The 27,112-nt window shown below is 39.8% G+C and overlaps 1 protein-coding gene across 1 annotated transcript in view; it reads left to right on the forward strand.

Annotated features, from left to right (window-relative positions):
* The window catches only part of LOC126276214 (spermine oxidase), a 74,067-nt gene that overhangs the window by 347 nt on the left and 46,608 nt on the right, over positions 1–27,112 (forward strand). The window contains exons 2-3 of the mRNA XM_049977257.1: positions 4–173; positions 273–1,245. Coding sequence (XP_049833214.1) covers positions 4–173; positions 273–1,245 — 1,143 coding nt within the window. The remainder of the gene's footprint in view (positions 1–3; positions 174–272; positions 1,246–27,112) is intronic.

Raw genomic sequence — 27,112 nt, forward strand, 5'->3', positions numbered from 1 at the left:
TAGACCATCATAGGGTGGAATTAGGGGCCAACTGGATCCATGGAGTACTTGGGAATCCCATGTACGAACTAGCCATGACAAATGGTCTCATAGACATAGTCCATGTCCCTAAGCCGCACCGAGTTGTAGCTGCTACAGAAGATGGTAAACTTATACCATTCCAGTTACTACAGGTAAAGTGACAGTTTCTGAATTTCATTGTGTTACTAGACACTTTGATTAGAGAACAGTTGCCACTGAATATTTAACTAATTTGTAATTTTGTATTGCAGGAGATTTATGAGGCCTACGTATGTTTTCTGCGACGTTGTGAGGAATATTTCCTGTGCCATTATTTGCCTCCAGCTGGCGTTCACAGTGTAGGAGAACACATTAATCTAGAAGCTGCATTGTACTTAGACCACTGTCAAAATCCAGAAGAACGTCATATACGTCAGTTAATATTTGATTGTTTGTTAAAACGCGAAACATGCATTACTGGTTGTCATTCCATGGATGAAATAGATCTGCTAGAATTGGGCAGCTACACTGAACTTCAAGGAGGAAACATTGTGCTACCTTCTGGTTACAGCAGCATCCTGGAACCCATAGCAAAAGTCATACCACCCCAAAATATTGTTACAGGTAAACCTGTGGCAACAGTGCGATGGAATTGCAGTAACGAAATGCAGTTATCTAATATGACAAGCCCTGGAGGTGACTCGGGTATTGACATTCTTGCAAATGGAGATCCAGGAAATGATTCTGATGACTCTGATAGGACTGTCACTGGTGATTTCCCAAAATGTGTAGAACATTCAAGCAGGGAAGGAAGCTGTGAAGCAGTAGATAAAAGAAGTAGCACAAAATCTCAGTGCAGTGCTGAGAGTGGTGAAAGTTCTGGCACACGTGTTCTACAGTCAACAGTGAATTCTACTTCAGGACAGTATAGTCAACAGGATGACAGTGAAAATTCAGATTCTTGTGTTTTAGCTCCAAGTGTAGAAATTGTGTGTGATGATGGTGACACTTATTATGCTGATCATGTTATATGCACAGTACCACTTGGAGTTTTGAAAGAAAGGGCATCTACAATGTTCTGCCCTCCATTGCCTCAATATAAGACTGAATCAGTCAACAGGCTTCTTTTTGGCACAGTTGACAAAATATTTCTGGAATATGATCGCCCATTTCTCAACCCAGACATATCAGAACTTATGCTTCTTTGGAAAAGTGATGCAGCAGAGAATGGAAATGAAGACTCATGTGAGTTGATTATCTTTTTGATGTGCCTTTGTTTTCTCACGCAATTCAGCTTTTTATTTTAGTATAGTATTGTCATTTGCTAGGCCTCTATTCCTAATGTTAATAGGCCTATAAAAATATAAATAGTAGTTTGTTTGTTTTGAATGCAGTTTTGTGATTCTCTCTCTCTCTCTCTCTCTCTCTCTCTCTCTCTCTCTCTCTCTATATATATATATATATATATATATATATATATATATATATATATATATAAAGTATGTGCGGATGGATATGTGTGTGTGTGTGCGAGTGTACACCTGTCCTTTTTTTTCCCCTAAGGGAAGTCTTTCCGCTCCCGGGATTGGAATGACTCCTTACCCTCTCCCTTAAAACCCACACCCTTTCATTTTTCCCTCTCCTTCCTTCCTTCCTGACGAAGCAACTGCCAGTTGCGAAAGCTCGTAATTTTGTTGTGTGTGTGTTTGTGTGTTTTGTTCATGTGCCTGTCTGCCGGCGCTTTCCCGCTTGGTAAGTCTTGGAATCTTTATTTTTAATATATTTTTCCCATGTGGAAGTTTCTTTCTGTTTTATATATATATATATATATATATATATATATATATATATATATATATATATATATATATATAGTTGTTTGTTTTGAATGCAGTTTTGTGATTTTCTCTCTCTCTCTCTCTCTTTGTTTATTTCGAGTGCAGTTTTGTGATTCTGCCTCTCTCTCTATTTCTCTTTCTCTTCCCTCAAATGCTGACATTGATGCATCCAAAAAATAAATTATTAACCTCTCTCTTTGCAATCAGTTACAAGAGGTGAGTAACACAAACCAGATCTCCTGTATTCAGTAAGCTACACATGCATCCTGGATCATACCAAATAACAAGCACTTCCAGGTTAACACTGATTGGATTCTGGTTTAAGAAAACCAGATTCACCAGCTGGAGGCTGTTCTGTTCCACCAGTCTTGTAACATTGTCCATGCTTCAGTGACAGCTGAAATTGCCACATTTGACCAATAAAACGTATAAAGGCAATAAAATGCAGAAAAATGGCTACAAATACACTGTAGAAAGTGGCACAACACATCAAGGTGGTCAACCATGAAGTGCTTCAGGTGGACTTATAATAGCAAGAACTATGGTTCAAATCCCTGTCTGAATATTCTGATTTATGTTTCCTGTGGCTCTCCTTATCAGTTAGGCCTAAGTTGAGTGTCAAGATTTTTTGCTTCTCAGTCAATCTTCATCCTACCAGATCGTGCTGTGTCACTAATGACCTAGTCATTGACATGCTGTTAAATCATGATCATCTTTTTTTCCATTAGTGGGAAAAAGAGCACCATAAAACTTGTTGCCATTGTCCATATTGAAAGCATTTTAGGGGATAGCAGCAACTCTGACATTGGCTGAATATCTCAGAATCCTATTACAATGTAGGATTCAAAATGACTTAGAGTAATCAGGTCTGGACAGTACTCAGTTGGACAACACCCTCAAGTTAGCAAAGTAATTGTAACATACTGGTACTTGTGGGTTTACAAATGAGCAATTTAAAGGAAGAATAAAAGGCTCGTGGCTTGACTGCCCAATATGATTTTATTAAAAAAGTTCAGTTGCGAAAGCAAAAGATAGGGACGTTTGTTTGATTTTCAACTCATTTTCCAACCAAGGTGGCACACTGGTAAATCCCTGGACTCACATTCTGCAGAATGGGAGCTCATCTCCCCATCCACATTCAGATTTTCTGTGCGTTCCCTACACCACTTAACCAAATGCTGAGATAGTTTCTTTGAAAGGACACAGCTGATTTCCATTCCAATCGCACCACAGTCTGAGCTTGGCCGCCCTCTCTAATGAATTAGTCATTGATAGGATGTTAAATCCTAATCTTCCATACTTCATTCAACCCACCTGTTCATGCAAAGTTCATTAAAATAAGTTTTATTCACTTAAAACTCTGCTTCAACAAACCAGTCCATTTAATGTGTTTTAATAACAGTGTTTCAGATGGAACTTCCAGGCATTAGGTTAAGTCCCAGACTATATGTCTAAAGGTCTTAGCATTTTTTTGTTTGCTTGGCCTTTATCTCATCATTCACCACTGGCAGTGTTTGTCAGTGTGAAAAACCAACAAGGTATCACCTCGAGCAGGACAGTGCCCAGTAAAGTACAGTATTGAAACCAGCCTTTGAAGTGATGTGCCACAGAAACCAATGAAGGTGATCCTGAAATGAATTTCTGCTGTACTGTCAACAATGTAGGAAAAGACAGATTACTACTTTCCATAAATAAGACATGTCAAGTTGCAGACAGGCACAATAAAAAGACACTCGCATGTAGGTTTCAGCCACAGCCTTTGTCGTCAGTAAAAGGGGGTGCGCACACACACACACACACACACACACACACACACACACACACAAAGAGAGAGGGAGAGAAACAGAGAGCAAGCACACCTCACATGCACATGACCGACAACTCAAGCACCTTGAGCCAGAAGGGGAAGGGACAGTGGTGTACGGGTGGGGAGAGAGACAAACACTATTTGCTGGAGTGTGCAGGGACTAGACTGCAAACAGGTGTAGTGTCAGGAAGTTGTGGAGCAGGGAGGTGGGGGGAAAAAGGAGCAAATAAGGAGAGGAGTGGGAAAGATGGGCAGATGCATCAGCAGGGGCTGCAAATAAACGGGAAGAGAGATGAGAATGGGGTGGAGTTGATTGGACAGAGAGGGTGGAAACTCTTGGGTGGAGGGTACGGTGACAGTATGTTGCTGTAGGATGAGGCTGGGATAATTACAGAAGCAGAGAGTGTGCTGTAAAGATAACTCCCATCTGCATAGTTCAGAAAAATTGGTAGTGCAGGGAAGAATCCATATGGCTTGGGTAGCGAAGCAGCCTTTGAAATGAAGCTTATTATGTTCAGCTGCATGGTGTGCCACAATGTGGTCTACTTTACTCTTGGTCAAAGTTTGGCAGTGGCCGTTCATCTATAAACCCCCTCCCCCCCCCCCCCTCCCCCAGACATAGTCTGTAAATGGATCTCCCGTGCCATTTCCAATCACACCCCCAATCCTCCCACCACCCCGCAAGAACCAGCCACAAAGCAGTGTTCCCGTCATCACCCATTACCAACCCAGACTGGAACAACTGAACTGCATCCTTCATCAGGGCTTTGATTACCTATCATTGTGCCCCAAAATGAGAGACATCCTACCTGAGATACTTCCCACTCCTCCTAAAGTGGTGTTCTGTTGCCTATCCAATCTCCATAACATTCTAGTCTGTCCCTGTGCAATCCACCACACAGTGTTCATCTCTCTCCCCACCCTTACACTAGTACCCTTCCCCTCCCTCTCCAGATATTGCTGCTTGCATCCCACATGATGTTGCATTCTGTCCCAAAGTGCTGGACTTGGCAGTCGTGTGTGAGTGTGGTGTGGTGTGTGTGTGTGTGTGTGTGTGTGTGTGTGTGTGTGTGTGTGTGTGTGTGTGTGTGACTTTTACTAATGAAGGCTGTGGCGGAAAGCTATATGTGAGTATCCTTTAATTGCACCTGTCTGCAGCTTGACAGGTCATCTTTACAGTAAGTAGCAATCTGTCTTTTTCCTATATTGTTGATAGTCCTACCTGGCATTTCCATTGTTTGATTTCTGCAGTACTGTGTCAATTGTGGTGGGAGCTATGCCATCTGGCTTTTAGATTGCCCTGCCTACTTGTAAGAAAAGCAGACTGAAGAAATTAAAGTGACTTAAGTATATTTGTTCTAACAAAGCAAAAAAGGTCCACCAGTGTTTCATCTTTTAAAAATTATCCAGCGCTACCATAAAGAAGCTAGTGTGAATAGTTATTGCATTGGCCCCTAGAGATATGGGTGGTAAGAGTGTGTAAGTCTGCGCTTGTAAAAGTGCACCAGCTGCAAAGTACTTCACCTCATCTGAGCAGCTAATGAAGCTTGCTTCTATCAGTAGTGCACAGCAAGCCATGTCTGCCCAAGAGTCTGGTAAAGACAAACATAGCTTATAGTTCTCTCTGTGTGAAATTATATGAATCAGTGCATAGCTAATTGGAAATCTTTTTAACATCATAGCTGGATGAATCTTATTATAAGTGTGGGCTAGAATATAAATCTACATCCCTGCTCTCCAATCCACAATGAAGTGCATGGTAGAGGGTATGTTCTGTTGCACCTGTTATTATGGTTTCTTCATATTCCATTCATGTATGGAGTGTAGGGAGAATGATTGTTTGTATGCCTCTGTGTGCACGATAATTATTCTAATCTTATCCTCACGATCCCTATGAGAGATATGTGGGGATTATTGTATGTTCCTAGTGTCATACTTTAAATCGGTTTCCTGAAACTTTGTTAGTAGACTTTCTCAGGATATTACGTGTATCTTCAAGGGTCTGCCAGTTAAATTTTTTCAGCATCACTACTACAGGTCAAACAAACCTGTGACCATTCATGCTGCCCTTCTCTCTATACATTCAATATGCCCTCTAAGGGTCCCACACACTTGAGCAATCTCTAGAATGGGTCACACAAGTGATTTGTAAGTTATCTCCTTTGTAGACTGATTGCCATTTCCCCGTATTCTACCTGTAAACTGAAACCTACCACTTGCTTTATCCACAACATCTACATCTACATCCATACTCCGCAAGCCACCTGACGGTGTGTGGCGGAGGGTACCCTGAGTACCTCTATCGGTTCTCCCTTGTATTCCAGTCTCGTATTGTACGTGGAAAGAAGGATTGTCGGTATGCTTCTGTGTGGGCTCTAATCTCTCTGATTTTATCCTCATGGTCTCTTCGCGAGATATACGTAGGAGGGAGCAATTTACTGCTTGACTCTTCGGTGAAGGTATGTTCTCGAAACTTTAACAAAAGCCCGTACCAAGCTACTGAGTGTCTCTCCTGCAGAGTCTTCCACTGGAGTTTATCTATTATCTCCGTAACGCTTTCGTGATTACTAAATGATCCTGTAACGAAGCGCACTGCTCTCCGTTGGATCTTCTCTATCTCTTCTATCAACCCTATCTGGTGCGGATCCCACACTGCTGAGCAGTATTCAAGCAGTGGACGAACAAGCGTACTGTAACGTACTTCCTTTGTTGTCGGATTGCATTTCCTTAGGATTCTTCCAATGAATCTCAGTCTGGCATCTGCTTTACCGACGATCAACTTTATATGATCATTCCATTTTAAATCACTCCTAATGCGTACTCCCAGATAATTTATGGAATTAACTGCTTCCAGTTGCTGTCCTGCTATTTTGTAGCTAAATGATAAGGGACCTATCTTCCTATGTATTCGCATCACATTACACTTGTCTACATTGAGATTCAATTGCCATTCCGTGCACCATGCGTCAATTCGCTGCAGATCCTCCTGCATTTCAGTACAATTTTCCATTGTTGCAACCTATCGATACACCACAGCATCATCTGCAAAAAGCCTCAGTGAACTTCCGATGTCATCCACCAGGTCATTTATGTATATTGTGAATAGCAACGGTCCTATGACACTCCCCTGCGGCACACCTGAAATCACTCTTACTTCGGAAGACTTCTCTCCATTGAGAATGACATGCTGCGTTCTGTTATCTAGGAACTCCTCAATCCAATCACACAATTGATCTGATAGTCCGTATGCTCTTACTTTGTTCATTAAACGACTGTGGGGAACTGTGTCAAACGCCTTGCGGAAGTCAAGAAACACGGCATCTACCTGTGAACCCGTGTCTAAGGCCCTCTGAGTCTCGTGGACGAATAGCGCGAGCTGGGTTTCACACAACCGTCTTTTTCGAAACACATGCTGATTCCTAGACACTAAATTTCTAGTCTCCAGAAAAGACATTATACTCGAACATAATACGTGTTCCAAAATTCTACAACTGATCGACGTTAGAGATATAGGTCTATAGTTCTGCACATCTGTTCGACGTCCCTTCTTCAAAACGGGGATGACCTGTGCCCTTTTCCAATCCTTTGGAACGCTTCGCTCTTCTAGAGACCTACAGTACACCGCTGCAAGAAGGGGGGCAAGCTCCTTCGCGTACTCTGTGTAAAATCGAACTGGTATCCCATCAGGACCAGCGGCCTTTCCTCTTTTGAGCGATTTTAATTGTTTCTCTATTCCTCTGTCGTCTATTTCGATATCTACCATTTTGTCAACTGTGCGACAATCTAGAGAAGGAAGCACAGTGCAGTCTTCCTCTGTGAAACAGCTTTGGAAGAAGACATTTAGTATTTCGGCCTTTAGTCTGTCATCCTCTGTTTCAGTACCATTTTGGTACAGAGTGTCTGGACATTTTATTTCGATCCACCTACCGCTTTGACATAGGACCAAAATTTCTTAGGATTTTCTGCCAAATTAGTACATAGAACTTTACTTTCGAATTCATTGAAAGCCCCTCGCATAGCCCTCCTCACACTACATTTCGCTTCGCGTAATTTTTGTTTGTCTGCAAGGCTTTGGCTATGTTTATGTTTGCTGTGAAGTTCCCTTTGCTTCCGCAGCAGTTTTCTAACTCGGTTGTTGCACCACAGTGGCTCTTTCCCATCTCTTACGATCTTGCTTGGCACATAACTCATCTAACGCATATTGTACGATGGTTTTGAACTTTGTCCACTGATCCTCAACACTATCTGTACTTAAGACAAAACTTTTGTGTTGAGCTGTCAGGTACTCTATAATCTGCTTTTTGTCACTTTTGCTAAACAGAAAAATCTTCCTACCTTTTTTAATATTTCTATTTACGGCTGAAATCATCGATGCAGTAACCGCTTTATGATCGCTGATTCCCTGTTCTGCATTAACTGATTCAAATAGTTCGGGTCTGTTTGTCACCAGAAAGTCTAATATGTTATCGCCACGAGTCGGTTCTCTGTTTAACTGCTCAAGGTAGTTTTCAGATAAAGCACTTAAAAAAAATTCACTGGATTCTTTGTCCCTGCCACCCGTTATTAACGTTTGAGTCTCCCAGTCTATATCCGGCAAATTAAAATCTCCACCCAGAACTATAACATGGTGGGGAAATCTACTCGAAATGTTTTCCAAATTATTCTTCAGGTGCTGAGCCACAACAGCTGCTGAGCCCGGGGGCCTGTAGAGACATCCAGTTACCATGTCTGAGCTTGCTTTAACCGTGACCTTCACCCAAATCATTTCACAATTCGAATCTCCGTCAATTTCCTTCGATACTATTGCACTTCTTATCGCTATAAACACGCCTCCCCCTTCACTGCCCAGCCTGTCTCTGCGGTATACATTCCAATCTGAGTTTAGGATTTCATTACTGTTTACATGTGGTTTCAGCCAACTTTCTGTCCCTAGTAATATATGGGCGTTGTGACCATTTATTAATGAGAGCAGTTCTGGGACCTTTCTATAGACGCTCCTGCAGTTTACTATTAGCACATTAATATTTTTATTCCTTGTTGCATTTAGCCTACTCCTGCCTTGCCGCGTCTCAGGAGGCGTCTTGTCGGGCCTAGGGATGGAATTCTCAAACCTAAAAAACAGGACCTGTGTGACTCATTCCATTTCATATCCTTACTGATTCCAAATGTGACTCATTGATATTATAGTTGAAGGATACTACTTTTTTTTTTTTTTTTTTAGTGCACAATTTTTCATTTGTGAAAATTTAAAGCAAGTTGCCAATCTTTGCATCACTTTGAAATCTTATCAAGATCTGACTGAGTATTTATGCACCTTCTTTCAGACAGTGCTTAGAGATAACTGCATCATCTACAAACAGTCTGAGGTTACTATTAATACTATCTTCGAGTTCATTAATATGCAACATAAACAGCAAGGATCCCAACACACTTCGCTTAGGCATGCCCAAAGTTATTTCTACATCTGACAATTACTTTCCAATATTAACTTGCTGTGTCCTCCCTACCAAAAAGTCCTTAATGCAGTCACAAATTTCACTTTGTACCCCGTATCATCGAACCTTTGACAATAAGCATAGGTGTGATACTGACTCAAATACTTTTTGGAAACCAAGAAATACTGCATCTAACTAACTACCTTGATCCAAAGCTTTCCATATGTCATGTGCGGAAAGTGCGAATTGGGTTTGACATGATTGATGTTTTTGGAATCCATGCTTGTTGACATAGAGGAGGTCATTCTGTTCAAGATAACTCATTATGTTTGAATTCAGAATATGTTGTAAGATCCTACAACAAATCAGTGTCAAAGATATTGGTTGGTAGCTTGTGGATCACTTCTACTACCACTCTTATAGGTGGGTGTTACCTGTGTTTTTTCTGACTGTTGGGTGTGGCTTTGTGTTCAAGGTAACTACAATAGATTATAGTTAGAAGAGTTGCTAACTCAGCTACAGATTCAATGCCAATGTGGCAAATTCAATCCACACTGCCCCTGATCCCTCTACCCCTAAGTTCCAAGGTCACCTTCCACACCCAGCCATTGCACAAGAGCCAGGGACTTATCATTCACTATCTGGCAGCAGCTCCTCATAATTTATCAGACTTACAAGTTATTTCCATCCCAAAATCACCGCATACCTAGCTGTTGTCTTTCGTATTATAGAATGTTTTCATGAACCTCCTGAAAGCAACCTGCAGCTCATGGTTTTGTGATTAGTGTTCCAGACTTTCTATCATGGGGCCCCAGGTTCAATTCCCAACGAGTTCGGGGACTTTCTCCACTCTGAATGTAATGTGTGTGTTGCCTTCATTCTCAGTTCACCATCATCAATGCACAATTGGCTGCAAGACATCAAATAAAAAGTCTTGCACCAGGCAGCCAAACTCACCAGAGGTGGACTCCCAGCAAAGAATGCCACACTCGTATTTCATTTTTGTTCCTGCATGCAACAAAGAGATTTGAGCCAAACAGAGTGTGGTCTAGTGGTTCTTGATGTCAGGGAAATATCAAATCTTGAGCCATGCCTTGGTAACTGAAGGCAGCCAGAATTATATTAGATATTTTGAAGTACTTTTGGATAGATTTTTAATTTAATATTTTATTAATATGAAGTTCACAGGTTTCCAGCTGAATGAGTATGTCAAAATAGCACATTTCAAACCAGTCACTCAACTGGGGACTTGAGAGCTTTATATTAGTTCATCTTGCCAAGAAAGAGAATGAGTTTAATATTCTCTACTTTCATTGAATACCACAGTTATGTGACAATATTTGTGCAAGCAATTTAACATGGAGATTCTGTTGCCTGCTGTGTAGTTTTCCCCCGTAGTGTTTTCAACATTCACATGAATTTACAGTGTTGAAAGAAGAGATATATGCAGTCTTGTAGGTCTTATCTGCTGGAGTAAATGAGACACACTCTTGCTGTCAAATTCTTCAGCAACTTCAACTCTCCAAGTGTCCTTCAATCTTCTTAGAGTAGATAAACAAGTGTAAAACATCTGTTATTCCCCTGTCCACCTACAAAGCATGGGAAAAGAGGTTCCTTTCCATTATATACCTTAGTACGTAAGAACTCAAGGAAATGATATGGCAGGGAAAAGGGGGGGGGGGGGGGGCTAGAACCAAGGAAGTGTGTGCAGGAAATACTGTGACATGTTTTTATTGTCTTCTTACATACTGCCACCTCATTATCAAAATTCAGTGTCTTGTGCTGATGGAAAGTGGAGCACCTAGGAATGACAGAATAAGCCATATAGGATGAAGTCAATTTTTGACCAAGACTACCTCATATTTTATGATACTGAACAGGTAAACTCCTTCTAACATGTCTATGAGTAAGAAACAGTGTAATGGCACATGATTTTCTTCTCCAGTGAGTAGATCCTCTAGTAAGTGGTACTTTTGTTATATGGAAATCAGTTCAGTACATTTCAAAAGCTTGTATTTTTCATGTGGACAAGAAGACAGCTGATCTGCCCTGTATTTTAGCTGACTGAGTAAAGTATGTGGCGTTACTAGTGTGATTGGCAGTGGGAGCTGTATTTTTGACATGAGTTCTTGTGTGTTTCTTTCTTGAAGGTACAGTATAATAGTGTTAACCATTAAGATAGAAACACAATAGAACTCGTGCTAAGATAGAAATGCAATAGAACTCATGCTAAAAACACAGCTTCCCTGTGTCAAATCAAAAGAGACACTTAAGGCAACTAGCTTAGCACCTGCCAGTTCTCTCGTGTAGACTGTATGACCTGTGCCGATTTCTTTTTATGTTGCTCGCAAATTACAGCACCTTTTAAATTTTTCACCTTAATTAACACATTATTCCCAAATGTACTTCTGACCTAAAAGTGATCTGGCAGCTGGAGTTGGAGATTTGTGGTGGTATTTCCATAGAAACTCTCATCTCCTAACACACATTTCTTTATTTATAACAAATTTGTTAAATCCCAGTTTTCACAGATTTAGAAGTAAAAATATTTTAATGTAATAAAATATTTTCTTAAAAACCCATTAGGGGTTGAATTTTTTAAAAAATTGAAACACTGATTTTTTTTTTAGATATAGCTTTGAAAATGCTTTCATGATCAAATATTTCCATAAAAACGTTCGTCTCCTATTTTACCTTGCTAGGGGTTGAATGTCCAAAACCAGTGAAACATGTAACTTCTCTATTTCTGACTGAGAAACCAAATACTAGTTTTCACAGTTCTCGCTCCAAAATTACCTTTATAGCAATATATTTTCCAAAAAAACTTTCATCCCCTATTTCACTCCTTAGGAGTGGAACTTCAAATAAACCCTTCTGAAATGATGCCTAGCTGTTGTCTTTCGTATTATAGAATGTTTTCATGAACCTCCTGAAAGCAACCTGCAGCTCATGGTTTTGTGATTAGTGTTCCAGACTTTCTATCATGGGGCCCCAAGTTCAATTCCCAACGAGTTCGGGGACTTTCTCCACTCTGAACGTAATGTGTGTGTTGCCTTCATTCTCAGTTCACCATCATCAATGCACAATTGGCTGCAAGACATCAAATAAAAAGTCTTGCACCAGGCAGCCAAACTCACCAGAAGTGGACTCCCAGCAAAGAATGCCACACTCGTATTTCATTTTTGTTCCTGCATGCAACAAAGAGATTTGAGCCAAACACAGTATGGTCTAGTGGTTCTTGATGTATGTGATTAACACCTCCAAATTTCAAGATTGTATCTATAGTGATTTGGTCTGGGCAAAGACGAGTCAGTCAGTCAGCACATTTTCTTTTATGCATAGAAATGTATGCCAAATTGCTCACATTTATCACCTCATTCGCTGCAGTTTTTCCAAAGTTGATATTTTGCTTTTTTATCTCATTTGGGGCACCTGTGGACCATGTGATTGTATTTTTAGTGTGCTGTTATCGACTGGCACTTCTGGTGTTCATGATGAATTTTGGTAACTATATCCTTGTTTGTACCTTGAGCATTTCTGTTACCTCAGTATTCCTTCATTTTCTGCCTGAACTCTTGTGTTTGCCGGACCATTTCCTGGTCTCATTGTGGTTAATTTCTTTAAAGAAAGGTTGTAGGAAAGGCCCAGTTTCAGTAGCTAAATTGCAGTCATCCCTGTTAGTTATTATGTCTCCTGATATGAAGTTCTGCAATTTTTGTTGTGGTCTTCAGTCCTGAGACTGGTTTGATGCAGCTCTCCATGCTACTCTAGCCTGTGCAAGGTTCTTCAGCTCCCCGTACCTACTGCAACCTACGTCCTTCTGAATCTGCTTAGTGTATTCATCTCATGGTCTCCCTCTACGATTTTTATCCTCCACGCTGCCCTCCAATACTAAATTGGTGGTCCCTTGATGCCTCAGAACATGTCCTACCAACCGATCCCTTCTTCTGGTCAAATTGTGCCACAAACTTCTCTTCTCCCCAATCCTATTCAATACTTCCTCATTAGTTATGTGATCTACCCATCTAATCTTCAGCATTCTTCTGTAGCACCACATTTCAAAAGCTTCTATTCTCTTCTTGTCCAAACTATTTATCGTCCATGTTTCACTTCCATACATGGCTACACTCCATACAAATACTTTCAGAAATGACTTCCTGACACTTAAATCTATACTCGATGTTAACAAATTTCTCTTCTTCAGAAACGCTTTACTTGCCATTGCCAGTCTACATTTTATATCCTCTCTACTTCGACCATCATCAGTTATTTTGCTCCCCAAATAGCAAAACTCCTTTACTACTTTAAGTGTCTCTTTTCCTAATCTAATTCTCTCAGCATCACCCGACTTAATTCGACTACATTCCATTATCCTCATTTTGCTTTTGTTGATGTTCATCTTATATACTACTTTCAAGACACTGTCCATTCCATTCAACTGCTCTTCCAAGTCTTTTGCTGTCTCTGACAGAATTACAATGTCATCGGTGAACCTCAAAGTTTTTATTTCTTCTCCATGGATTTTAATACCTACTCCGAAATTTTCTTTTGATTCCTTCACTGCTTGTTCAATATACAGATTGAATAACATCGGGGAGAGGCTACAACCCTGTCTCACTCCCTTCCCAACCACTGCTTCCCTTTCATGTCCCTCGACTCTTATAACTGCATTTGTATAGACCCTCTATATACTCCTTCCACCTTTCTACTTTCTCTTCTTTGCTTAGAACTGGATTTCCATCTGAGCTCTTGATGTTCATACAAGTGGTTCCCTTATCTCCAAAGGTCTCTTTAATTTTCCTGTAGGCAGTATCTATCTTATCCCTAGTGAGAAAAGCCTCTACATACTTACATTTGTCCTCTAGTCATCCCTGCTTAGCCATTTTGCACTTCCTGTCGATCTCATTTTTGAGACGTTTGTATTCCTTTTTGCCTCCTTCATTTACTCCGTTTTTATATTTTCTCCTTTCATCAATTAAATTCAATATTTCTTCTGTTAACCAAGGATTTCTACCAGCCCTTGTCTTTTTACCTACTTGATCCTCTGCTGCCATCACTACTTCATCCCTCAAAGCTACCCATTCTTCTTCTACTGTATTTCTTTCCCCCATTCCTGTCAATTGGTCCCTTATGCTCTCCCTGAAACTCTGTACAACCTCTGGTTCTTTTAGTTTATCCATGTCCCATCTCCTTAAATTTCCACCTTTTTGCAGTTTCTTCAGTTTTAATCTACAGGTCATAACCAATAGATTATGGTCAGAGTCCACATCTGCCCCTGGAAATGTCTTGCAGTTTAAAACCTGGTTCCTAAATCTCTGTCTTACCATTATATAATCTATCTGATACCTTTTAGTATCTCCAGGGTTGTTCCATGTATACAACCTTCTTTCATGATTCTTGAACCAAGTGTTACCTATGATTAAGTTGTGCTCTGTGCAAAATTCTACCAGGCGGCTCCCTCTTTCATTTCTTTGCCTCAGTCCATATTCACCTACTACGTTTCCTTCTCTCCCTTTTCCTACTACCGAATTCCAATCACCCATGACTATTAAATTTTCATCTCCCTTCACTATCTGAATAATTTCTTTTATTTCATCATACATTTCTTCATCATCTGCAGAGCTAGTTGGCATATAAACTTGTACTACTGTAGTAGGTGTGGGCTTCGTATCTATCTTGGCCGCAATAATGCGTTCACTATGCTGTTTGTAGTAGCTTACCTGCATGCCTATTTTCCTATTCATTATTAAACCTACTCCTGCATTTCCCCTATTTGATTTGGTGTTTATAAACCTGTAGTCACCTGACCAGAAGTCTTGTTCTTCCTGCCACCAAACTTCACTAACTCCCACTATATCTAACTTTAACCTATACATTTTCCTTTTTAAATCTTCTAACCTACCAGCCCGATTAAGGGATCTGACATTCCACACTCCGATCCGTAGAATGCCAGTTTTTTTCCTCCTGATAACGACATCCTCTTGAGTAGTCCCCGCCCGGAGATTTGAATGGGGGACTATTTTACCTCCGGAATATCTTTCTCTATTTGCTTGAACCACAGGGATACAGTGGCTAGGCTACATTGAAGATCTTCCAGCACAGCCTGTGAGTCTCCATTCTGTGTGGCCATCTTTCTTTGAGGGCATCGTTAAGGTTTTGTTGGTGTTGGTAGAGTGCACAATTAGGTTTGTACTGTTGCCTCCCATCTGGTAGGGCCTATGGGCCCACTATATTTCACAGGACTTTTCTTTCTTCTGTTCGAGGACTCTTATTGGGATCTTCTTGGATGTGGACGGGCATTCTGCTGCATCTGACTATGGTGTTATAGTGTCTCAGTTTGATATTCATTAATAAATGTTTCAAAGGAACATTTTTCTGTGGTGAGCATGTTGTGTCCTATCCAATTTGATTTTCATTTGTTTGAGAGCTATTGTTTCACTGAGATCCATTCTCTAAATTTGTTAACATTTTTGGCTCTCTTGTTATGCTTGGTAGCACTGACTGTCATTGTTGTAGGGGCATCTTTATTACGATATTGGAAAATTCTGGGTGAAATACAAACAGCAGAAGGCCAAGGGTGGCCTTAATGCTGGTACGATATACCAGAGTGTGTATATGTGGCCCTGTCGTCTCTGAAGAATAACTCAGTGTCCATGAGCTGAGCTATTGCTTTCCAGTTCTCTTTTATGTGGCTATATGCTGCTCAACTATATGGCAACTGAGTACCAGTTGACCACAATATTATTGCTCGTGGCCATGTATGGCCAATATTGGAAACACACCATGATGTTACAGTAAACAAATACAGTGGTGACTAAGGAAAATGCATCACATTGTGAATGATTTCAAGGCACTTGTGCATATACTATCAAGTATATCGGTGTGTCCTCATGAAATGCCACTATAAAAATTCACAGTAAGCCGAATGAAGCAACCTCACTCTCCCGTGTAATAATATTGTGGTTGTCTAATAACTTTATTTCATCTACATTGGTGCTGTTATTGTTGTGGTCTTCAGTCTCACTACTGGTATGATGCAGCTAGTCCTTTGTGTGCAAGCTTCTACATCACTGATTAACTCCTGCAACCTACATCCACCTGAGCCTGCTTACTGTACTTAAACCATGGTCTCCTTGTACAATTTTTACCCCCTGCCCATACTTTTATGTCCATTACCAAACTGATGACTTCTTGATGCCTTAGGATGTGTTCTGTCAGCTGATCCCTTCTTTTAGTCATGTTGTGCCATAAATTTCTTTTCTCCCCAATTTGATTTAGTATCCCTTCATTAGCTATTCAGTCCACACATCTTATTGTCATTATTCTTCTGTAGCACCATTCCCAAGAGATTCTATTGTCTACTTATCAGAACTGTTTATTGTCCACATTTAGTTTTCGTGCAATGCTACACTCCATACATATACCTTGAGACAAGACTTATTAACCCTTAAACTTGTATTCTGTGGTAACAAATCTCTATTTTCAAACATTTTTCCTGCTATATTGCCAGTGTGCATCTTCTAACCTCTCTACTTTGGCCATAATCAGTTATTTTGTCACACTTTTAGTGTTCCATTTCCTAACCTAATTTTATCTGCATCACCAGATTTAATTCAACCACATTCTGTTATCCTTGTTTTACTTATATTGGTTTTCATCTTACTACTTCTTTTCAAGACACTATGCCTTCCATTCGACTGGACTTTGAGGTCCTGTGGTGTCCCTGAGAAAATTAGAATATTACTGGCAAACCTCAATGTTTTTGTTTCTCCATGAAATTTAATCCCCTTACCAAATTTCGCCCTGGTTTCCTTTACTGCTTGCAGTGTACAGATTAAATAATATCAGGAAGATGTAACAAACCTATTACACTCCCTTCTCAATTACTGCGTTCCTTTGGACTTTGACTTTTTAACTGCTGTCTGGTCCCGTGCAATTTGGAGATAGCTTTTCACTCTCTGTAGTTTATGCTGGCTACTGTCATAATTTGCAAAGAGTGTAAAATAATGATATTACTTATGCCTCCAGAGAGTGTAAATTGAAACACCAGTTCCTGGAAGTCAGCTACAGAAGTGCACTTTTTTCAAAGGCACCAATTCCTTTGAGCATATACTAACAGTATGCAGTTCACAATGTCTTTCCAATAGACAGCTAAAAGTAAGTCATTTATTGTGCTACAACTGCAAAATCCCCAGTGTCATGACTGAAAGCTGAATATTGATATAAATGTCTGAAAGCAAGGATAGTAGATGGTGAGACCGAAGGTTATTGCATTTGTCTGACCCTACTGCAGGATCTACTAGACCTCTGATCCCATCTTAGCAGAAAAATAAAGAAATAAATGGGGATGGTTGCATAATGGGTTTCTTGTCTAGAATTATATATAGTGGCATAAGAAAAAAAGTTGAAAAATGCTGAATGATGACTAGTGTAGTATCTGAAAGTATGTGAGATGTAATTCTGAACTTACATCTAGTAAGGTAGGGAGAAAAAAAACCTGTAATATATGAAAGACATTTGTGGGTTAGAGGAAGCCTTCTATAATTTTAGCTGGAAAAAATTCGAGGAGAATAGAAGTGAGATGCAGATTATCAACACTTTCCAGTAATGGGAGACTTTAACATTGGATGGAGTTTGAGATGAATTAAACACTCAGTTCCAAAACTGTGTTTCATTTACTGTTTGTTTTTATGATGCTAGTCAAGTAGCATAAGCTAAAACTGTCATGCCAAAACATACACACAGAGCAGAACAGAAAGCACATCCAAGTCGAGGGTCTCTACCATATGCTTTGTTGACTCTGTGGCAATCATGGCTGCAGATTTCTTTACCTGTGGTATCATGTGAGGATTTGTAGAACTCCCCTTGACACATCAGGGGTGCATTACACAAAGGAAGCAGCTCTCAGGTAGCAGAGTACTTTTGCATGTGAGGTGTCTTTAGGCTGGATGGTAGTTTGAGGTGCTCTGATGAACACCCATCAGTCAATACACAGGAAGGGAAGTCAGACTGCATTCAGAGTAATGACACTTCAACTGTCAATATTTTAGCAGTAAACCACCAAAGTACTTGAGGTAAAGTTCCTAAATTTATTGATCTCCAGGAAAGTTCTTGTGCACAAATTATGCTTGTGACTGAGAGCTGACTGAAGCTCTAACTGAAAGCTCTGAGATATTTAGCAAGTCGTGGAACATTTATCGTAAATACAAAAAAATGAAATGGGCATATGGCATCGTTGGCCAGGAGGCCCCATCCGAGGGAGTTCGGCCACCAAGTGCAAGTCTTATTTCAGTCAACACCACATTGGGCGACTTGCCCACCGATGATGAGGATAAGATAATGAGAACAACACAACACCCAGTCCTCAAGCGGAGAAAATCTCCTAGCCGGCCGGGAATCAAACCCGAGCCCGCTTGCATGGGAGGCGAGCACGTTACCAGCCAGCTAAGCAGGTGGACATCAGAAAGATAGAGTAGAGGCTAAAGGAGGGGAAATGGTCATTCAGTTGACAAAAATTTTCTGTCTGTTGAGGTTAAAGTTGAGTGTGACAGTGAAGATCTGGTTGTGTATAACAGGTGAAGGTGAGACCAAGTTAATTGTTGGATGTTTTTACCATCCACCCACTAGTGCTGTTATGGTTTTAGAGTCATTCAAAGAATCTTTATGGTCAGTAGTGCATAAATACCCAGATCTTGCATTACTGTTTGGAGTTGACTTTAACAGTATAGACTGGAGTGTTTATGGATTCACTGGAGGGGTACAGACAGACTATCATGTTAGGTACTTTTGAACACATTTTCTGAAAATTGTTTTCAGTTGCTAGTTTGTCAGCCCAAACGCAAAGGAAATATCTTAGACCTTGTTGCTACAAATAGGCTGGACCCCATCTACAACGTCAGTATAGAAACTGAGATTAGCAATCATCATGTTGTTATAGCAACAATGGCTATGAAAGTTAACAAATCAATCAAAAAGGCTAGGAGAGTCTTTCGGCTGGGAGAGAAATAATAAAAAAAAAACCCACACAAACAGATAAGCAGTTGTTAGGATCTCACTCAGATAAGGAAATGACATCACTTAGTTCCAGTGAGATGGACATAAAGGAATTATGAGCAAAGTTTAAGCAGATTGTAAGTCATGGTCTAGACAGCTTTGTGCCTAGTAAGTGGAAAAGAGCCACCATGGTTTAATAATGAATTTCAAAGAAGCTGAGAAGCCAGAGGCTGTTGCACTCTTGGTTCAAAAGAGAATGTGCAAATAATGAGAAGCAAAGGTTAGTAGAGATTCGTGCTTCTGTGAAAAGATCAACATGCAAAGCATACAACTACTACACCATCACACCTTAGCACAAGATCTGGCAGACAACCCGAGAAAAATTCTGGTTCTGTGTAAAATTGCTAAGTGAGTCTAAGGCTTCCATTTAGTCCTTTGTTGACCACTCTGGTGTGGCAGTTGTAGGTAACAAAACGAAAGCCTAAGTTTTAAATTTCGCTTTCAGGAAATCATTCACACAGGTAAAGTCTACAAACATACCATCATTTGACCACCAGACAGCCACCCGTATGGATGACATAATCATAAGCATTCCTGGCATAGAGAAACAACTGAAGATTCAAAAGCTAATAAATCGCAATGTCCAGATGGAATCCCAATTAGGTTTTACAAAGAGTACTCTACGGCACTGCCCCCTGACCTAACTTACATTTATCATGAATCTCTTGCCCAGTACAAAGTAACAGGAGACTGGAAAAAGCACAGGTGACTCCAGTATATAAGGAAGGTAAAAGAAAGGATCAGCAAAATTACAAACCAATATCCCTTACTTCGGTTTGCTGCAGAACCCTTTATCATATTGTCAGTTCAGATGTAAGAAACTTTCTTGAGACTGAGAAGCTTATGCCTGCGAATCAGCATGGTTTTAGAAAGCATCACTTGTGCGAATCTCAACTTGCCCTTTTCTGACATGATATACCATGAACTATATGGATGAAGGGCAACAGGCAAATTCCACATTTCTAGATTTCTGGAAAGAATTTGATACAGTGCTCCATTATAAACTATTAATGAAGGTACAAGCATATGGAATAAGTTCACAGATATGTGAATGGCGCAATGACCTCTTAAGTAATGGAACACAAAATGTTGTCCTTGATGGAGAATGTTTATCAGGGACAAGGGTATCGTCACAAGTGCCCCAGGGAAGTGTGATAGGCCACTGTTGTTCTGTATATACATTAATGATCTGGCAGATGGGGTGGGCAGCACTCTGCGGTTGTTTGCCGTTAGTGGTGTGGTGTATGGTAAGGTGCCAAAGTTGAGAGACTGTAGGAAGATACAAGATGAGTTAGACAAAATTTGTAGTTGGTGTGATGATTGGCAGAAAATGTAAGTTAATGTGGATAAGTAGGAAGAACAAATCCGTAATGTTCAGTTAGTATTATAATGTCCTGCTTGACATAGTCAAGTTGTTTAAATATCCGTGGATAAGAGTACTGGGAGAATTTTAGGAAAGAGTGGTTCACCTTTAAAGGAGACCACATATAGGATGTTGGTCCAACCTATTCTTGACTACTGCTCAAGTGTTTGGTATCTGTAACAGGTCAGATTGAATGAAGACATTGAAACAATTCAGTGGCGGGGTCCTAGATTTGTTACCAGCAGGTTTAAACAACATTTAAGTGTTACAGAGATGCTTCGGGAACTCAAATAGAAATCCCTGGGGAAGGCAATGTTCTTTTCGAGGAATACTATTGAGAAAATTTAGAGAACAGGCATTTGAAGTTGACTGCTACCAACATACATTGTTTAAGGACACAAAAATATGATTCAAGAAATTAGTGCTCATTTGGAAGCATATAGACAGTTGTTTTTCTCTTGCTATTTTTTGCAGTGGAACAGGAAAGGAAGTGACTATAGTTCAATTCTTTTATCTAGGCGGCTCGTGCATTCCCGCCCAGATGTAGGAGATTGCGGCATTGCCAGTTGCACGTGCCAAGAGAAGCAGCGCCATAGTATAGTATAGTATAGTACGTTTAGGGGGGAGCGCGCAGTTTATGAAGCAAAACTGCCACGGCCGCGATAACCCTTTCGCTGCTACAGAGACGTGCTCCCCGCATTCTGCGCTGTGCGCTATTTTGTCATCACTGCACTGCTCACCTGTGCAGACACATAATGTTCCGACTGCTTTGACACACTTATCATTCGATATCACAAAAACTATTTGGCCCAAAAATTTGATTTTTACACATTCTCTTGACTGGTACCTTCCCCCCATAAATGACTTAACTTTGTTTCGATGTTCAACACAGTTATTGTGCAGCATTAAATGTAGTAAACCATTGCACGAAATTTTGAAGAGTTTGCAGAGGTAAAAGTCCACAGCGTATACTTTCCGTATGGTCGAATTTAGTTGCCACTAGAAATTTCAAATTTACATTCAAACGAATAAAATATTAAGCATCAAATAAGGTTTGAACTCGGAACCTTTTGGTTAGAATACAAACACCTTAACCATTACGCTACCGCAGCTCGTCATTCAATTGAATTCCTGGAGGACTTTAAAGAATCACGCAAAATGCCGACAAACACTGTTGATATGACTATGAATTACTCATGTTTCGTCTAAGTACAATAGGAAATTCTTTATTGCAAAAAAGTGGTTAGTGAGAATGAATTTCCTTGCTATCACCTGAATTAGGAGGCTTACTGCTTGTTTGGTTTAATTAATTAATAGAATATGAAGCAATTGGTATAAAGAATGCTTTTTCCAAACTTTATTTTATAGAAAGTCTGCTATCAAGACATTGCTTTTGTTCAGTTACTTTATTTATGACTTAACGTTTCTAAGACTGAAGACACGCATCCGTGCTCTGCACTGCAGTAGAGCTCTGGCAACGTTGTTCTCTTTTCATCGGCTGACTGTATTTTGTCACGTCAGATGCGTAGAACGAGCCTAAACTCAGCCGCTGTCATAAATGACGCGCACTTTAGTAATGGTACAGGGTACCCTCCACCACACCCCATACAACAGCTTGCAGTACATGTGTATGTAGTACCATACTCTTCTCTCAGTTCGTTGTGTGGACTATTTATGGAGGAAGCCACCACACGAGAGCACAGCTATGTTGTCAGTGATGACTGGCCTTCTTCACTCTATTGTCTCTTTCAATTATATTCTGGGAGTTTCTATGCCTGTGTGCTCAGACCTCATAGTAAAAAAGGTGCAGTTACTTTATAGCCAATAAATTAATGAAAAGCTAAAAAATAAATAAGAATATGACTCTTGTAAATACTTTAGGAGTTAAAGTAACAACTCACTGAGAAGTGGAGGCATTGAGTCATCAACAGGCACAAAGGTGATGGAACAAAGGAAGGGGGAAGATTGTGGGGAAGTATGTGTAGATGCAGAAATTTAATAGAGATTAAGGCCCTTAAGATTACAAGAATGAGGCAGTTGTGAAAGCAGTGATGTTGTTTACCACCTCTGCTGCAATGCCTGCTCTGCTTTTTACGTAACCATGATCACCAACCGACTGAACACCAAATTAATGACCACTGACAAACTGTGGCCAAGAGCAGAGTTGGCCTCCCAGTGGTGAAACCTGCTGCTGAACACAACGTGCTCAGTTTCAATGGATGCTTCACAACTTGTGCCATCCGAATCCTTCCCTCTTGGCCTATCTTTTCTGAACTACATAGATAGGGGTTATCCTTACAGCACATCCATTCCTGTAATCCTCCTGGCCTCAGTCTCTGCTAACCATTTGCATCCACACCTTCCTCCCCACATTTCCCCTTTCCTGTGTTTTGTCACCTCCTGCCAATTCATACTTGTGCATTATCATCACCGTCACCATCATCATGCACTGTGTGAACTCACTGGTTTTTGTGCCTGTGAGCTGCATTCCTGTCTTGAACACCCTCTGTCTCCCTCCAAGCCATCAGTCACCCCCTCTCAATCCTCCCTCCCATTTCCTGCCTCTTTTCTCCCTCCACCCACTCAAGTTGACACAAGCCCGTATCCCAGTTTCACTTTCGAACTGCAGTCCTGGCACTGCGTATTCAAGTGTGTGTGGTTGACGACTCTATGCCTCTACTGTGTGGTGGGTTGTTACCTTTCTACTAAATTATGTACATTCTGACTCAATTTTCCATGTCACATTCACAAAATAGCTCCTGTTTTCCTAAAGCTGTACAATTCTGATTAATGTTTTACATTGTACTATACACCATATGGTTAACTGTTAACAACAGATATACAATTTACAACTATTTTCAATAACTGATTCCCCCCCCCTCTTCCTCTCTCTCTCTCTCTCTCTCTCTCTCTCTCTCTCTCTCTCTCTAACAGTAATCAAAGTAGATGAAGAACTAGTGTAGATGTGTAACTGCCAAAGCAGTGTGATGTAGTGTGATTTGAGTTGGAAAAGAAAGATTTTTTTGACTGTAGTCTTGGTGCTGCAGCAAGACAAGTCCTGCTATTCCCAAGATCCTTTCACAGAATTGTAGCAAACCAAAACATAACACCTCTGATACGTGCTAGGCTTGTGTCGCAACATCTGTGATCACTACTTCCGAACATCAGTGCGAAATATAAATAAAATACCTCTCAGTAGTTTACTGCATAAATGTAAATACGCAACAACTGTGTAAATTGCATAGTTTGTTATCACTGTATTCTTTATATCGTACTGTGTGTTGTATCATCTGCAATCCAGTCTATTTGTGCTCTTCATTTCTGAAAACTCTGTTAATTGATTCACTCATGTTTACATCATGTATATAACTATCCAGTAGGACACAACAATTTGTATTCAGTTGCCATTCGCCAACAAAAACTGGTTTCTACAATGGCATATTAAAATCTTTGTTATGTTGAACTGTACATTTCCTTTCCCTGATGCTTCAACTCCATTGAAAATGCAAGTAAATCCTGGAATGCCTTTTGCAATGATGCTATCACAGTTGTTTGTAATATTTCATGATTTTATTCATGTTGTCTTATTGCTCTCCAGATACTACACATACAAGCTCAAATGCTTTTGCAGTGATTCACTGTTTGTTCAGTAGATATTTTCTCCTTTATATTTTCTTCTCCTTCTCTTTTCTTTTACAATCCTTTTCTCGGCTTCCTTTTGTTCTGCACACTGCTTTGTCCTCCTGTTACTTTTCTTCTTTTGTTTTTTTTCCCTCTCTTGGACCCATCTTCATTTTTTAACAATCTTCCACTTCATTTTCCTCTTGTCTTGTATCTGTCTTATTTTGCTAAATAAATAAATAATTTCTAGGTAAATACACTGGTTAGGGTATATTCACTATTTTACTGGTTACAAACCCCCCTAGTATAATTGTTCATATAGCATGCTTTTTAAGTACGACCACTCCCCTTAGCACCTTCTTCAGCTTTCGTCACCTTCTTAAGCTTTTTCTGTTACTTAGCTCACTACCAGGAATATCTTCGTAAGTATAAGTAGTTATTTGAATCTTTTATAGTTACATTCCTTATTTCATGTCTAGCTTCACTCCTAGTGTACAATATTGAGGTTTCTCTTTTGTGTTGATAAGTTAATACACTTTTTTTTGCAAATCCTTCTGCGGTTCTTTTTTTCCCCCACTGCTAGCCGTTAAAACTGCAGCTCCATGAAGGTGGCATACTACAAACATCAAATTGGCATGAAGTGTTCTACATGCATATATGTGCAATACCATCTGCAAATTGTGTGTAATGAAAGATTATGCAGCAGGTTATTCATCCAAAAACTGCATCAGAAAGTTGCTTAGTTGTGAAGTCATGTTATACTTTGTGTAAGGAGGGCAGACATCTACCAGTACTTGTTGGACTTAGACACCAGCAGATAATAGAGTACTGAGACTGCAGTTAGTGTTCTGCAATATCCCTGCTCCATAACTGTTATGCGAATATGGAGTTGATGAGGTCCCTACTCAATTCCATGCAGAAAGTCAGTGGCCCCATGTGACTAGCACCTGAGAGGACAGAAATATTGTTTGCTCAGTTGTGCAGTACCATATAGCCACGCTACAAACTTGGCTCAAGAAACAGGGTTGATTGCAGCAAGATGAGATCTACACATACGTGTGGTAGTATCTGCAGCGTAATGGAATGTCATCACAGTTATCATTGTTGCACTTTCTCAAAACACGCAGCAAAGAGAGGCACACCAACGATTGTGCACCCAGTGACAACACTGGATACAGGAGGGGCACCCCATTGTCTTTCCAGATGAGACGCACTTCTGTGTACAGTATCATGATGGGTCTATCCATGCATAGAAGCTCCAAGGAGAATGAATGTTGTCAAATTGCATTCATCATCATATATTTGCTGAGAATAGTGTGTATTTATTTCATTATTCACCAATTTAAGCAACAGAGCCATTTTCACATGGACTTAACAGTGCAAGTCCTAGTGCCTCTTTGTTCATCAGCAAGAATGGGAACATATATGGCACTTGATTTCGTAATGTTAAAGTTTATATGATGTTTGCCAGTTCTCTGAAACTTTGCATGATTTGCATAGTTGTTTATGCACTGTGGAGGCTTTATGTTGTTTGGATGTTGTGTAATTTGAATTCTTTGTATTTCACTGTCAAGTCCACTTTAAAATAACTCTGCAGTTAAAGATAGTCTGTAAGTGTATAAATAAAACATTGATCTAAGCAAATAAACAATCAAGATGCACATAATTTTGCCCTTAAAAATTTCTTATGAGTGTGGAACCAAATATGAAAAATCTAATTGATCTCAAACCCTGTTTATTTGAAGACAAGTCTTCTTGCACGTTTTCCATACTTGCTCTCCCTCTGATCTTAATAAATTATATTCCGATCCAATACGACTGAACTGAAGAAAGTATTTGTTCAGCAAAAGCAAGCTGGAGGAATACTGTGTAAAGCAAAAGAGGAGGAGATTACTGTTTAACGTCCTGTCGACAACGAGGTCATTAGAGACGGAGCACAAGCTCGGATTAGGGAAGGTTGTGGAAGGAAATCGGCCGTGCCCTTTCAAAGGAACCATCTTGGCATTTGCCTGAAGTGATCTAGGGAAATCACGGAAAACCTAAATCAGGATGGCCAGACGCGGGATTGAACCGTCGTCCTCCCGAATGCGAGTCCAGTGTGCTAACCACTGCGCTGTAAAGCAAAGAACCACACGTATTGCAGATGCTTTTTCAGAGATATTGAAATTCTTGCACTCATACATTTATTCTTCAATAATATTTGTTATTAATAATTAAAATCAGTTGTAGTGTACTTGTAATTTATGAAACCACAAAATGAGGTATAAAAATAGTTGTCTGCTTCCGCACTGTTCAAAGTGGTAGTCTGTATTTAGATGCAATGATTTTTTTTTTAATTATTTATTTATCCATCCTTAGACAATATACATTGTATGGCTGTCGTCAACAAAAGCACAAATTATGGTATGAAGTCTAAATATTTTCTTAATAAATGCCATTTTACAGTGTTTAATAAGCATAGGTATTTTGATATAGAACTAGCATACATAAATACAATGCCCTGCATACATATTACATAAATGAAAAAAGATAATTTATATTGTTAAAATAAATATACTAGAGGTGTTGATATGGAACTAGCAGACATAAATACATAGGCATAAGTACATAATACATGAATAGGGGGGGGGGGGGGAATATGTCAGGTATAACTTAAGCTAGGTGTTCCCAATAATTCTTTAGTTTTCATGAGTCATTCCATGTCAAATCAACACACTTTAAATAAAAATTGTACCTCACCCTCTTAGATTTTGCTGAAAGTTGGTATACTTATAGTGGGTGCTGAAACTAAGAAAAATACCAAATTTCAATTTTTTGTCTCAAACCATTCCTGAAATATGCCTATGTAAACGTTTCAAAAACTGGCCAAAAATGTGTGAACAGACTTTTTTAAATTGCCCTATGAGCTGCCCTAATTGAGCTAGAGAACTGGGAAAGGTGTCATTTTGCATGCTCTTTCCAGTGACAGACAAAAAAAACATAGCTTCTAATTAAT

The sequence above is a fragment of the Schistocerca gregaria genome, chromosome 1 (assembly GCF_023897955.1).
Source record: "Schistocerca gregaria isolate iqSchGreg1 chromosome 1, iqSchGreg1.2, whole genome shotgun sequence".
In the NCBI taxonomy this organism is placed as follows: domain Eukaryota; kingdom Metazoa; phylum Arthropoda; class Insecta; order Orthoptera; family Acrididae; genus Schistocerca; species Schistocerca gregaria.